The following is a 14,552-nucleotide window of genomic DNA, read 5'->3' as shown; positions in this document are numbered from 1 at the left end:
GGAAATATTTTTATTTGTGAAATATGATGCATTTAATAGATACAGAGCTATTCAGACTTCCTGTTTCTTATATCAGTTTTGGTATTTATGTCTTGCAAGGAATATGTTTTTAACTAAGTTGCCAACTTTATGGCATAAAGTTCTTTACAACATTCCCGTCTTATCCTTTTAACTGTAGTGACATATTTTTCATTCCTGATATTGTTAATTTGTGTTTTCTCTGTTTTCTTGAACAGCCTAGATAGAAGTTTATTAATTTTATTAATATTTGCAAAGAACCAGCTTTTGGCATCATTGATTTTTTTCTAATGGTTGCCTATATTTCTATTTCATTAATTTCTGCTGTTATTTTCATTATTTCCTTCTTTCCTTCCTTTTCATTTCCTTCCTTCAAATTTATTTTGTATTTAATTTGCATGTATTTTTCTTGCTGCTTGACGTACAAGATTAGAGCATTGTTTTAATTTTTCTTCATCTTAAATTTATTATCATTATTGTTTGTATTTTTCCCTCATTCTTGTTGTCATTTTATAATTTTTCTTCTTTTTTACTATAAGCGTTCAAAGCTATAAATTTCCCTCTAAGCATTACTTTACTGTATCCCACAAATTTTCAAATGTTTTGTTTTCATTTTCATTCAGTTCAAGTATTTTCTAATTTTCTTTGTGATTTCTATGGACTTTGTTTCATTTCATACGGATTATGTTGATAATTTTGTTTTTTGAGACAGGGTCTCACTCGGTTGCCCAGGCTGGAGTGCAGTGTTGTGATCTTGGTCACTGTAGCCTCCACCTCCTGGGCTCAAACGATCCTCCCAACTCAGCCTCCTGAGTAGCTGGGGCTACAGGCATGCACCACCATGCCTGGCTAATTTTTGTATTTTTAGTGGAGACAGGGTTTCACCATGTTGCCCAGGCTGGTCTTGAACTCCTGGGCTCAAAAATTATGATATAATTTATAATTATGAATTTGTCAATTTCTCCTTTTACTTCTGTGAATTTTTACTTCATGTAGTTTGTAATTCTGTTGCTAGGAGCATAACTTTGAGGATTGTTATGTTTCCTTAAAGAACTGGCACTTTTTATCATTATAAATTTTCCTTATGTATCTCTGGTAATATTTCTTGTCCTAGAATCTATTTTATTTTATATTAATGTAGCCATTTCATTTTTCATATTACTTGTGTTTGCAGTATATTTTTTTCATTATTTTATTTTATTTTATTTTATTATTATTATTTTTTTTGAGACGGAGTCTTGCTCTGTGCCCCAGGCTGGAGTGCAGTGGCGCGATCTCGGCTCACTGCAAGCTCCGCCCCCCCGGGTTCACGCCATTCTCCTGCCTCAGCCTCCCGAGTAGCTGGGACTACAGGCGCCCGCCACCTCGCCCGGCTAATTTTCTTGTATTTTTAGTAGAGACAGGGTTTCACCGTGTTAGCCAGGATGGTCTCGATCTCCTGACCTCATGATCCGCCCGTCTCGGCCTCCCAAAGTGCTGGGATTACAGGCTTGAGCCACCGCACCCGGCCCATAATTTTATTTTTAACTCACATATCTTTATGTATAAAGTGTGTTTCTTCCAGAGAGTACTACTGGATTTTTTATTTTTTTTAAAGCATAAATAACAAGACCCAGGCTGGTCTCGAACTTCTGGGCTCAAGTAATCCTCCCACCTTGGCCTCTTAAAGTGCTGACATTACAGGTGTCACCATGCCCAGCTAAGATTGGATTAAAAAAAATCTGGTCCTATTATCTCTGCCTTTTAATTGAACTATTTAAATTATTTGTTAATATAATTATTAATATTAATATTAATATATAATTACTGATATTGGCTGAGTTTAAGACTACTGTCTTGCTATTTGTCTTATCTGTTCTCTGGTCCTACTATCTCTGCCTTTTAATTGAACTATTTAAATTATTTGTTAATATAATTATTAATATTAATATTAATATATAATTACTGATATTGGCTGAGTTTAAGACTACTGTCTTGCTATTTGTCTTATCTGTTCTTTATTTCCTTTTTCTTTTCCTGTCCCCTACTTTTTTTTGGCATTTGAGTTTCTCTTAATTGTTGGCTTACTAGTTGTAAAAATCTTTGACTGTATTTTAGTGGTTGCTTCAGGGTTTAAAACAATCATTTTTAGCCGGGCGTGGTGGCGGCGCCTGTAGTCCCAGCTACGCCGGAGGCTGAGGCAGGGGAATGGCGGGAACCCGGGAGGCGGAGCTTGCAGTGAGCCGAGATGGCGCCACTGCACTCCAGCCTGGGCGACAGAGCGAGACTCCGCCTCAAAAAAAAAAAAAATAAAAAAAAAAAATAATAAATAAAACAATCATTTTTAAATATGCACAGGCTACTATCAAATAGCATGATACTACTTCACGTGTAATGTAAGAACTTGACAAAAATATGTCACTATTTTCTCCATTCCTGTCATTTGTGCTATTGTTACTGTTTATTTTACTTTTACATGTCATAAACCCCATGCTATATAGTTATTATTTATTTTGCCTTCATTTTATTGCTTGTGTGGTTGCACACATCAGTGATCCCAGCTACAGTGAGGCTGTGGCAGGAGGTTCACTTAAGCCTAGGAAATTTAGGCTGCAGTGAGCTGCGATCACACTACTGCACTACAGACTGGCCAACAGAGTAAGACCCTGTCTAAAAAAAAAATTATCTTAGGTTTTATTTTTCTTTATTTTGCCTTCATTTTTTTGAAGGATGGTTTCACTGGATATATAATTCTAAGTTGACAAGGGTGTTTTTCTTTTAGCATTTTAAATATGTTTCATGATCTTCTGGCTTGTATGGCTTTTGACAAGAAGCTTGTAATAATTCTTATCTTTCTATGTACATAAAATATCTTTTAAATGTCTTTTCTTCTGGTAGCTTTTAAGATGTACATATATATTTTTTTTTTACATGGAGTTTTGCTCTTGTCGCCCAGGCTGGAGTGCAATGGTGCAATCTCGGCTAACTGCAACCTCCGCCTCCTGGGTTCAAGCGACTCTCCTGCCTTAGCCTCCCAAGTAGCTGGGACTATAGGCATGAGCCACTACACCTGGCTAATTTTGTATTTTTAGTAGAGACAGGGTTTCACCATGTTGGCCAGGCTAGTCACAAACTCCTGACCTTGAGTCATCCGCCCGCCTTGGCCTCCCAAAGTGCTGGGATTACAGGCGTGAGCCACTGTGCCTGGCTGCTTTTAAGATATTCTTATTATCATTGGTTGTTTAGCAATTTTACTGTAGTGTACTTTGGTGTAATTTTCTTTGGGATTTTCCTGTTTGGGTTTTGTTGAGCTTCATGGATCAGGGATTAAAATTTTCATCAAATTTGGTAATTTTGGGGCCACTATTTTTGTTGTTGTTCTGTGTTTGTTTGCTTGTTTGTTTTGTTTTGAGATAGGGGCTCGCTCTGTTGCCCCCGGTTTTTTGTTTTTTGTTTTTTTTCAGTGTTTTTTCTTTCCATGCTTTACTTTGGACAGTTCTAATGCTATGTCTTTAAGTTCACTGATCTTTTCTTGCACAATGGCTAATCTACTTTTAATCTTATCCAATAAATTTTTTATTTTAGGAATATTTTTAATCTTATCCAATAAATTTTTTATTTTAGGAATATTTTTAGTTGGTGGCTCATGCCTGTAATCCCAGCACTTTGGGAGGCCAAGGCAGGTGGATCGCCTGAGGTCAGGAGTTCGATACCAGCCTGGCCAACATGATGAAGCCCCGTCTCTCTAAAAATACAAAATAAATAAATAAATAAATATTAGCTGGGTGTGGTGGCAGGCACCTGTAATCCCAGCTGCTAGGCGGGGCTGAGGCAAGAGAATCGTTTGAACCCTGGAGGCGGAGGTTGCAGTGAGCTGAGATTGCACCATTGCACTTCAACCTGGGCAACAAGAGTGAAACTCTGTCTCAAAAAATAAATAAATAAAATAAATAAATAAATAAATATTTTTTAGCTCTAGAAGTTATGTCTTCCCCACACTTTCCATTTCTCTTCCCTTTCTGTTCACAATTTCTTTAAATTTTACAGTATATTTATAATTGCTTTTTTTTTTTTTTTAAAGTCTTCTCTCCTAATTCTATCCTTCATGTCATTTCTGGGTATTTTTTTTTTTTTTGGACTGATTTTTCTCGGGTTATGATTTACATTTTCATGCTGCTTCTTTTTTTTTCCCCCCAACAAGATTACATCTGAAAGCAAGATTTTTGTGGTTCTTGTTTGCTGTTCCTCTCCCTGCACTGTGGTCGATATTCATTTTGTTGTTTTTTTTCTCTTAGGGACAACAGGCCTGGGCTGCCTATTGTCCAAGGTCTGAAAAAGTTGTTTCACATATTTTGTCTAGGTTTCTCTTTGTTTTTATGGAGGGCGATTCTGGTCCTGGTTACTACATCATGGCCCATTAGATTGTCTTTATAATTTAAAAACATATTTCTCCATTTTCCCCCTATTGCTATGGTCCATATGTGTTCCCCAAAGTTCATATGTTGAAACTTTTTTTTTCCCTGCCTTATTCTTCCTGGACATATGTTGAAACTTAATTGCCAATGCAGTAGTATTAAGAGGTAGGCCTTTGGGGTCTGGCACAGTGGCTCATGCCTGTAATCCCAGCACTTTGGGAGGCTGAGGCAGGTGGATCACGAGGTCAGGAGATCGAGACCATCCTGGCTAACACGGTGAAACCCTGTCTCTACTAAAAATACAAAAAATTAGCCGGGCGTGGTGGCGGGTACCTGTAGTCCCAGCTACTTGGGAGGCTGAGGCAGGAGAATGGCGTGAACCCGGGAGGAGGAGCTTGCAGTGAGCCTAGATGGTGCCACTGCATTCCAGCCTGCGCGACAGAGCGAGACTTTGTCTCAAAAAAAAAAAAAAAAAAAAAAAAGAGGTAGGCCTTTAGGAAGTGACTAATTTATGAGGGCAGAGCCTTTATGAATGGATGAGAACCTTATAAAAGGGTAATTTTGCTCCTTTCATCCTTCTGCCGTTTGAGGACACATCCCCTCTGGATGCCCCAAGGCTCTATCTTGGAAGCAGAGAGCAGCCTTGCCAGAAACCAACCTTTGGTGCCTTGATCTTAGGCTTCTCAGCTTCCAGAACTTTCAGAAGTAGGTTTCTGCTGATAAATTAATCAGTCTCAGGTATTTTGTTATAGCAGCACAAATGGACTAAGATACCTATTCTCTGATTCTGGTTCTGATTCTGGTACTCTTATTAGTCATATCTTCTGAATTAATTCTGTAAGTTTCTTTTCTACTTGCTTATGTTCAGTTCTTTTTGTTTGTTCTTTCTGGGAGACTGTCAATTTTATCATTTAACTTTATATTGAATATTTAATTTTCTCATCCTATTTTTAATTTCTAAGTGCTCTGTTATTCATGTTTCTTTTAAAAAATAGAATCTTGCTTTATTTCAAGTTTATGGAATCTTTTTCATTTCTCTTGGGAAATTATAGTGGGATTTTAAAGGATTGTTTTCCTGTTTCCACATGATTTATTTCTTTGGAATTCTTTCTTTTTGTTTCTGTTTCTCTCTCTTTGATTTTAGAGGCTCTTTTCAGAGGTCTCCTAATCCTGAGCTGCCTGTTTATTCATTAAAGTGAATGAGAGCTTTCTGTGAGAGGGCAAGGCTTGTTGACTGTCTCACTGTGGGGCAACTGGGCAGGCAGCTGGCATTTCCCTCTGAAACTCTTAAATGTCAGGATTGGGAGATGTTTTGTCGTGAGCTAGTCAGTTTCCCTAAAGAGGAATGAATTCACCAACTTTTGCCCAATGTTTTAAAGCCATGCAGGCAGGGTTTTGAGAGTAGAGCCTACTTGTATGTAAGAGAGGGAGAGAAATATTGGCTAACATTTCAGTGTTTAGTCTTTCAGGAAGTCCACCCACTTGTGAGTTTTTTTGGTTTGTTTGTTTTTTTAGCATTACCATTTGCTGTGGTTTTTGACCCACAGACTCTGTGGTTCAACTTCTTCACAAATTAAACTTATCCCCTGTAACTTTGTTGTTCAGATATTCTATCCAGGTGTTCTTTAAACTCTCCTCTGCCCTCATGTTAACCATTCAACATCATTCAGTGCAAGTGGCCACTCCCTCTTTCTTGAAACTCCTTTTTCTCTTCTTCTACATCACTGACTCCTGATGGAGTCTTCTAACTGATCTCTAAATACTGGAGTGTTTCTGTGATTGGTCTTGGCCTCATTTTTTTTTTCTGTCTCTATTGTCTTTCACCTCATGCCATGGCTTTTAAATATCATGTAAATGCTATTGACTCTCAAACTTTCCAATCTTACTTCTCCCTTAAACTCCAGATGATTACTTGACATGTCCATTTCAGTATCCAACAGGCATTTCACAAGGTGGAATTTTTCTGTTTCTTCCTTATAAAGGCTACTACTGTCTTCCCGTTTCCTCACACAAAATTTAGGAGTCATCCTGATTCCTTCCCTTCCTTTATGCCTACATCCTGCTCATCAACAAGTTATGTGAATTCCACCTTAAAATATAACTCATTACTTTCAAACCCACCCACTCCTCTTCATCTCTAAGCAACCATCTTCTCTTATTTAACTTCTGCAGTAGTCTCCCAACTGATCTCTTTGCTGTCATTCTTGAAACTCATTCTTCATATAGCACATATAGCAGTAGATAAATCTTTTTTTTTTTTAAATAATCCTTCAATTGACAGAGGAAGGGAAGAAAAAGAAAACAATCCTTTCAGTGGCTTTCTATTATACTTAGAATAAAGTAAAAATTTGTGATTATATCCTAAAATGACCTTTATGATCTGGCCTCTGTGCCTTCTTTTCTAATCTCATATTGTACTGTTGCCTCTTCATTCACTCAACAGTGTATTTACTGAGCACCTACAATGTATCAGAAACTAAGGTAGGCACTGGGTACCATACTACAGTGTTCCTTGGACACTCAAGCTTTCTTTGGCCTCAGAGCCTTTGCATCTACTTTCGCTAGTGCCTGGCATGTTCTTTCCCTAGCTCTTTGCATATCTTCTTTCTCATCCTTCAGATCTCAATGTAAATGTCATTTCTTCAGAGGCCTTTCATATTAACCTGATCTAAAATATCCACTGACTCCTCTTTTTCTGTTATCTTATTTAATTCCCTCATAGCACTTTTCAAAATCTTCTCTGCTTAGGTCTCTTCTCTTCTCTTTTCTTCTTTTTTAAATTTTTTTTTTTTTTTTTTGCGACAGGGTCTCACTCTATTACCCAGTCTGGAGTGCAGTGGATGGATCACAGGTCACTGCTTCACTGCAAGGGATCCCTTGGGGCAAGGGATCCCGTCCTGGGCTCAAGCGATCCTCCCACTTCAGCCTCCTGAGTACCTGGGACTGAGTACCTAAGTCCAGGCACATGCCATCACACGAAGCAAATTGCTAATTTCTTTTTTAATTTTTTTTTTTTTTTTTTTGTAGAGAAAAGGTCTTCTTGTGTTGTCCAGGCTGGTTTTGAATTCCTGGCCTCAAGCAATCCTCTCCTGCCTCGGCCTCCCAAAGTGCGGTGATTACAGGCATGAGCCACCATATCCGGCCTTGCTTATGTATTTTCTTACCATTTCCTCCCTTGTACCTCTGTAAAGTAAGCGCCTTGAGGGTAGAGGCTTTTTTTTTTTTTTTAATTTTTATTTCTTTATTTTTAGACAGAGTCTTGCTCTGTGGCCCAGGCTGGAGTGTAGTGGCGCAATCTCGGCTTACTGCAAGCTCTGCCTCCCGGGTTTACACCATTCTCCTGCCTCAGCCTCCTGAGTAGCTGGGACTACAGGCGCCAGCCACCACACCTGGCTAATTTTTTTGTATTTTTAGTAGAGACGGGGTTTTACCATGTTAGCCAGGATGGTCTTGATCTCCTGACCTCGTGATCCACCCACCTCAGCCTCCCAAAGTGCTGGGATTACAGGCGTGAGCCACTGCGCCCGGCCTCTTTTTTTTTTTTTAAAAGAGACAGGGTTTCACCATGTTGGCCAGGCTGGTCTCAAACCCCTAATGTCATGATCTACCTACCTCGGCCTCCCAAAGTGCAGGGATTACAGGCGTGAACCACTGTGCCTGGCCGAGGGTAGAGACTTTGTCTTATTTATCATGTATCTCCAGTATCTAAGATGTGTTTTTCCAAGGGCCTAGAACAGTGCCTGGAATGTGGAATATAATATAGTAGTTCCCCCAACCCCGTTATTCAGTTGCCCTCAGTCAACTGTCATCCAAAAATATTTAATGGAAAATCCCAGAACAAATAATTTGTAAGTTTTAAAATGGATACTCTTTTTTTCACTCTGTCACCCAGGCTGGAGTGCAGTGGCACAATCCTGGTTTACTGCAACCTCTGGCTCTGGGTTCAAGCAATTCTCCTGCCTCAGCCTCCTGAGTAGCTGGGATTACAGGTGTGCACCACCATGTGGGGCAAATTATATAGGGTTTTGCCATGTCAGCCAGGGTGATCTTAAACTTCTGGCCTCAAGTGATCGGCCTGCCTCAGCCTTCCAAAGTGCTGGGATTACAGGCATCAGCCGCCTAGCCCAGCTGAGTACAATGGATGCTGTTCTGAGTATCATAATGAAATCTTGCGCTGGCCTGTTTGTCCTGCCTGGGCCATGAATTATTCCTTTGTCCAGCATTTCCAAACTATACATGCTACCAACCCATTAGTCACTTAGGTTATCATATCTACTGTGTGGTTATTGTAGTGCTTGTGTTCAAGCAACCCTTATTTCACTTGCCCCAAAGTGCAAGAGCAGTGATGCTGACATTGTAACCGCTCCCTTTTTTTTTTTTTTTTTTTTTTTTTTTAAAGACAGAGTCTTGCTCTGTCACCCAGGCTGGAGTGCAGTGGCACCATCTCGACTCACTGCAACCTTTGCCTCCAAGGTTCAAGCGATTCTCCTGCCTCAGCCTCCGAGCAGCTGGGACTACAGGCACCCGCCACCATGCATGGCTAATTTTTTGTATTTTTAGTAGAGATGGGGTTTCACCGCGTTAGCCAGGATCGTCTCAATCTCCTGATTGAGTGCTGGGATTACAGGTATGAACCACTGCAGCCAGCCTCCATTTATTATTGTTGTTGTTAATCTCTTAGTATGCCTAATTTATAAATTAAACTTTATCATAGATATGTACACTTAGAAAAAACTAATATATATAGCATTCAATACTACCTATGGTTTCAGGGATCCACTGAGGGTCTTAGAATGTAGCCTTAACATATAAGTTGGGACTACTGTAAATTTTTTTTTTTTTTTTTTTTTTTTTTTAGACGGATTCTCGCTCTGTTGCCCAGGCTGGAGTGCAGTGGCCGGATCTCGGCTCACTGCAAGCTCCGCCTCCTGGGTTTACGCCATTCGCCATTCTCTTGCCTCAGCCTCCCGAGTAGCTGGGACTACAGGCGCCCGCCACCTCGCCCGGCTAGTTTTTTTGTATTTTTTAGTAGAGACGGGGTTTCACTGTCTTAGCCAGGATGGTCGCGATCTCCTGACCTCATGATCCACCCGTCTCGGCCTCCCACAGTGCTAGGATTACAGGCTTGAGCCACCGCGCCTGGCCTGTAAATATTTTTTAATAGATTAACTTGATGGGGAGGTTCAGGAAAAGCTACATAGGGGAGATAATATGGAGTTCAGTCTTTAATAGATTAACTTGATGGGGAGGTTCAGGAAAAGCTACATAGGGGAGATAATATGGAGTTCAGTCTTTAATAGATTAACTTGATGGGGAGGTTCAGGAAAAGCTACATAGGGGAGATAATATGGAGTTCAGTCGTTAAAGAGGATTTGGGTCAGGTGCAGTGGCTCACGCCTGTAATCCTAGCACTTTGGGAGGCTGGGGCAGGTGGGTCACCTGCGGTTAGGAGTTCGAGACCAGCCTGGCCAACATGGCAAAACCCCATCTCTACTATAAATACAAAACTTAGCTGGACGTGGTGGCACATGCCTGTAATCCCAGCTACTTGAGAGGCTGAGGCAGGAGAATCTCTTGAACCAAGGTGGTGAAGGTGGCAGTGAGCCAAGATCACACCACTGCACTCCAGCCTGCATGACAGAGCGAGACTCTGTCTCAAAAAAAAAAAAAAAAAAAAAAAAAAGAGGATTTAGATGTTGGTCATTAGATAGAATAATTAGCAATAATGAAGGTATTTATTTTGGCTGCACATTTATTCTGGGTATGCATTATTAACATGGTCTAAGAGTAATCATGTAGGCAAAACAGCTTTGTCTTAATGTCATGCAGAAAAACCTCCTTTGGGATCATTTAGAGGCTAGAAGTTTTGCCCTGTTATCAAACTCCCCTTTCTCTGTTTGGAGTTAAAAAGCATAATAGAATAACTCTTTAAAAGTAATGGCCATTACCAGGCTGGGTGCAGTGGCATACGCCTAGAATCCCAGCACTTTGGGAGGTTGAGGCGGGTAGATCACTTGAGCTCAGGAGTTCGAGACCAGCCTGGCCAATATGGTGAAACCCTGTCTCTACTAAAATACAAAAATAAGCCAGGCATGGTGGTGCACATCTGTAATCCCAGTTACTCAGGAGGCTGAGGCAGGAGAATGACTTGAACCCGGGAGGCGGAGGTTTCAGTGACCCAAGATCACGCCACTGCACTCCAGCCTGGGCAACAGAGTGAGACTCCGTCTCAAAAAATAAAATAAAGGGCCAGGTGCGGTGGCTCACACCTGTAATCCCAGCACTTTGGGAGGCTGAGGTGGGCGAATCCCCTGAGGTCAGGAGTTCAAGACCAACCTGGCTAACCTGGTGAAATCCCGTCTCTACTGAAAATATAAAAATTAGCTGGGTGTGGTGGCAGGCACCTGTAATCCCAGATACTCGGGAGGCTGAGGCAGGAGAATCACTTGAATCTGGGAGGCAGAGGTTGCAGTGATTCGAGATCTCGCCATTGCACTCCAGTCTGGGCGACAGAGACTCTGTCTCAAAATAAAAAGAAAAAAATAAAATAAAATGTAAAATATATTTTAATTCAGAATTTATCCCATGAATGTCTTACATTTTTCACATTGTAAGTTGAAACAACTAATTGAGTTGTGCTTCCTAAGGTCTTCTTATTTTAAACATTCACCCTGATTATTCAATGGCATTTTAGATATTTTGAGGAATTCATTTGTGCTAGAATACATATATTTATTTTCATAATTATCTATTGCTTATAGCAGCTTTGGGATGAACCAGGTCATAGATCTGAATTTGGAAACAAGGTCAACGTAACATTTTTAGGGTCAACAAATGGCTGTGTGGAAGTAGTTCTGAAACAAAAGCTGTTTTGGGAGAAAGAAGCTCATTCTTCTTCCTGTGGTTCGTATGTCAAGAAATTATACCACAGCTCATTCCATTGCCAAACTAGAAACTTTAAGGTCATAGCAATGGCTCAACTCATGGATGACTGTTTCGAGGAAGCCTTCTATAGCCCTAGGCTGAGTTAGGGCTATCACAATACTTATAAAAACAGTATCATATTGTAGTCTCATTACTGGTTGATTGGTCGACCTTGTTTTCAAATTCTTGAAGATCAAGATCGTATATTCCTTCCTTTGTTCTACGCTGAGTAGTATTAGTGCCTGACAAATACGTAGATGGCCAATACATATTTGATTAAATGAATAATTGAATGAATATGGCATGATATGATATAACATGACATTAATATAGCTGGTACAAATTAGAGTAAGTTCAATCAGAATAATTTCAAGTACTTCCCCAAAAAGAAGTAGCCAAGAGAGAGTTCAGGTCTAGTCATAGTTACTAGAAACTCATTCATTGGGAGATCAGGCTTAAGGGGCAAGAAATCTAGTCTCTAGAAGAAAAAGTTTGATGAGAAAATAATGCAAAGAAGAAATACTTCCCGTCTCAGAGAAACTTTTCTTCTGTTGGTGAGGGATAGAGGTATTGGAGTATAAAGGAGAAAACTGAATAAGAGGACAGAATTATACACACAAATACATTAAGAAGTAGGGATTCATTAGCTAATTTTAGAAAAAATCCAGAGTAGTTTCTAATGTGATATATTTATTTTATAGCTATTTCAAAACACATATTTTTCAATCATAATTTCATGTAAATATCTTAAAAATTAATTTCTCTTTACACTACCTTCACATGCAGAAGTTGGTTGTCAACGGCTATGAGCTGATTAAGATTCTCCAGTATTTCTAAGTCTCTAATGTCATCAATATTATTATTGCTGATATTCAATATAGAGAGGGATTTCTGTAAGAAAAATAACCAAGTTAGCATTAGTAAATAGTCTAAATACTGTATATAGGAACCAGAAATCCTAAACTTTGAAAATTTTAAGCTTGATCAGTTCAGGTTGTTTTACTCTTTAGGTAAAAACATCAAAAGCCATGAAATGCTTTTTAATGCATTTTTTTTTTCAGATGAAAGTTTTAGAACCACAGTATGTCATATAACTTACCCTTTCTCCCTATAATTCCTCCATAAGTCATATTTTTCTTTTCCAAGATACAAAATAAACTTATAGAATAAAAAAGCCAAGAATCAAAAAGCAAAGAAAGAAAAAAAGATGCCCCAATAAACAAGTAACACAATACTGTAGCTTTAGCAAATTATCATTTTGTGCTAAATATTACTAACATTTGTACTTACATAGGGGCTGGGTGCAGTGGCTCATGCCTGTAATCTCAGCACTTTAGGAGGTGAAGCAGGCGGATCACTTGAGGTCAGGAGTTCAAGACCAGCCTGACCAACATGGCGAAACCCCATCTCTACTAAAAATACAAAAAATTAGCTGGGCATGGTGCCACACGCCTGTAGTCCCAGCTACTCAGGAGGCTGAGGCAGGAGAATCGCTTGAACCTGGGAGGTGGAGGTTGCAGTGAGCAGAGATCACACCTGGGAGACAGAGCAAAACTCCGTCTCGAAAAAAGATTTATACTTACATAGGAAGAAATAGTTTTTGTCTTTATTTTACTAAATAGGAAACATGATCAAGAATAAAATAATATCTGGTTTTTATTTTTCTCTCTACTTGTCTATATGGTTTTCTCCCATCAATCTATATGTTCAGGAACTACTTAAAATAATAATTAGCTAATTAACAGGAATTTCAGTGTTGTTGTAACACTATAACACTAAATCAGAGTCATCTTACGAGGCTCAGGAATCTCTGCCAAGATGGAGTCAATCATCGCTTCATGGCCTTTTTGCTAAGATCTAGTGCAGTATCTGTTCTTATTAGTTTAAGTTTAAAAAAAACATGGAGGCATCCATGCACAGTCAACCTTTAGAAAAAATATTTCCTGATACTAAAGTATTGGGAGAACTACCTCTTAATTTTTATAAATTTGGGTCAAAATCCATCCACTATCCTCTATTTCTGGGCCCTCTAAAATAAAACTGATGAGGCTGGGCACGGTGGCTCACACCTGTAATCCCAACACTGTAATCCCAGACTAGCCTGGCCAACATGGTGAAACCCCATCTCTACTAAAAATACAAAAATTAGTCGGGCGTGGTGGCGCACGCCTGTAGTCCCAGCTACTTGGGAGGCTGAGGCAGGAGAACTGCTTGAACTGGGGAGGTGGAGGTTGCAGTGAGCAGAGGTTGTGCCACTGCACTCCAACTTGGGCGACAGAGTTTATTTTTATTTTTAAAATAAAAATAAAATAAAATAAAACTGATGAAATCTGTAAAACAACTACCATGTCCCATTTATGTCCCTTGCCCCAGAATTAAAGTTAGCCTATCCCAGTAAGTCTGTTGTTTTGAGGATTAGCAGGAGCCTAAGTGGTACCCTCTGGCTTCTCAATTTATTGTGGTACCTCCATCCAATGTGACTCGTTTCAGGCGACACAGTTAGAGCCCCAACCCCAGGGCTCCCAGGCCTACATAGTTCTGATGTGGTAGAGCTGTATGTAGTGCAATCTACAATCAAATCAGGATCCCGGAAGAAAACAACTTATTATTACAATGGCTCTCTACTATATTGTTTAAAGGTTTCCAAATGATTGCACATTCCTCTCTCCTTAGGCTTTTTCCTAAAATTTAAAATGTTGAGCCATGATAATCACCAAGGTCCACATTATGAATGAATGAACATCTGTATTAGAACTTCAGTTAACATACCTTTTCACATTCTTCTCATCCTTCCAGTTACCCAAAGAGGCAAGTTTTATTATCCCACTTTATAAATGCTGAGTCTCTGAGATTGTACCTGAGAAAATCAGCTTCAGTCCTCAGATAAACTCTGAGCTGGCCATATAAAATGCAGACGATGTACAATGTCCAAATATACCTTCACCACATTCCTGTTTCATTATAACTTGTTAATCACTATATTCCTTGTCAAAATATTCAAATGTGAACTTACTGCCAGAGAATGAAGAGTTCTTGGATCAAACAGAAGCTTTTCCCCAAGGGGAAGCCTCTGATTCTCAACATGAAGCTCTCTTAGTTCTCCTAATCCTTCTAAACCTTCTATGACAGCAATGTAATTGCCTCCCAGATACCTGCAAAACATAGACATAGTTCTAAATAGACATTCTGAGAATGTCATGGTCTTTATTAAGTGTG

At 39.4% G+C, this 14,552-nt stretch overlaps 1 protein-coding gene, 1 long non-coding RNA gene and 1 pseudogene across 5 annotated transcripts in view; 2 read left to right on the top strand and 1 right to left on the bottom strand.

Moving 5' to 3' along the window:
* The window catches only part of LOC105482172 (uncharacterized), a 76,443-nt gene that overhangs the window by 36,754 nt on the left and 25,137 nt on the right, over positions 1-14,552 (top strand). The window lies entirely within an intron of this gene.
* LOC105482171 (protein phosphatase 1 regulatory subunit 42) overlaps positions 1-14,552 on the bottom strand; it is a 67,120-nt gene that overhangs the window by 35,922 nt on the left and 16,646 nt on the right. For all 4 annotated transcript variants that reach the window (XM_011742154.3, XM_011742155.3, XM_011742153.3 and 1 more), the window contains 2 exons: positions 14,350-14,488; positions 12,111-12,227 (listed from right to left, as the gene is read on the bottom strand). In XM_011742154.3, the coding sequence (XP_011740456.2) occupies positions 12,111-12,227; positions 14,350-14,488 (256 nt within the window). The remainder of the gene's footprint in view (positions 1-12,110; positions 12,228-14,349; positions 14,489-14,552) is intronic.
* LOC112426750 (U2 spliceosomal RNA) lies at positions 13,167-13,340 on the top strand (annotated as a pseudogene).

Source organism: Macaca nemestrina, chromosome 8, assembly GCF_043159975.1.
Source record: "Macaca nemestrina isolate mMacNem1 chromosome 8, mMacNem.hap1, whole genome shotgun sequence".
Taxonomy (NCBI): Eukaryota; Metazoa; Chordata; class Mammalia; order Primates; family Cercopithecidae; genus Macaca; species Macaca nemestrina.
The sequence above is the reverse complement of the archived record's forward strand: the minus strand, read 5'-3'. Positions and strand labels throughout refer to the sequence as shown.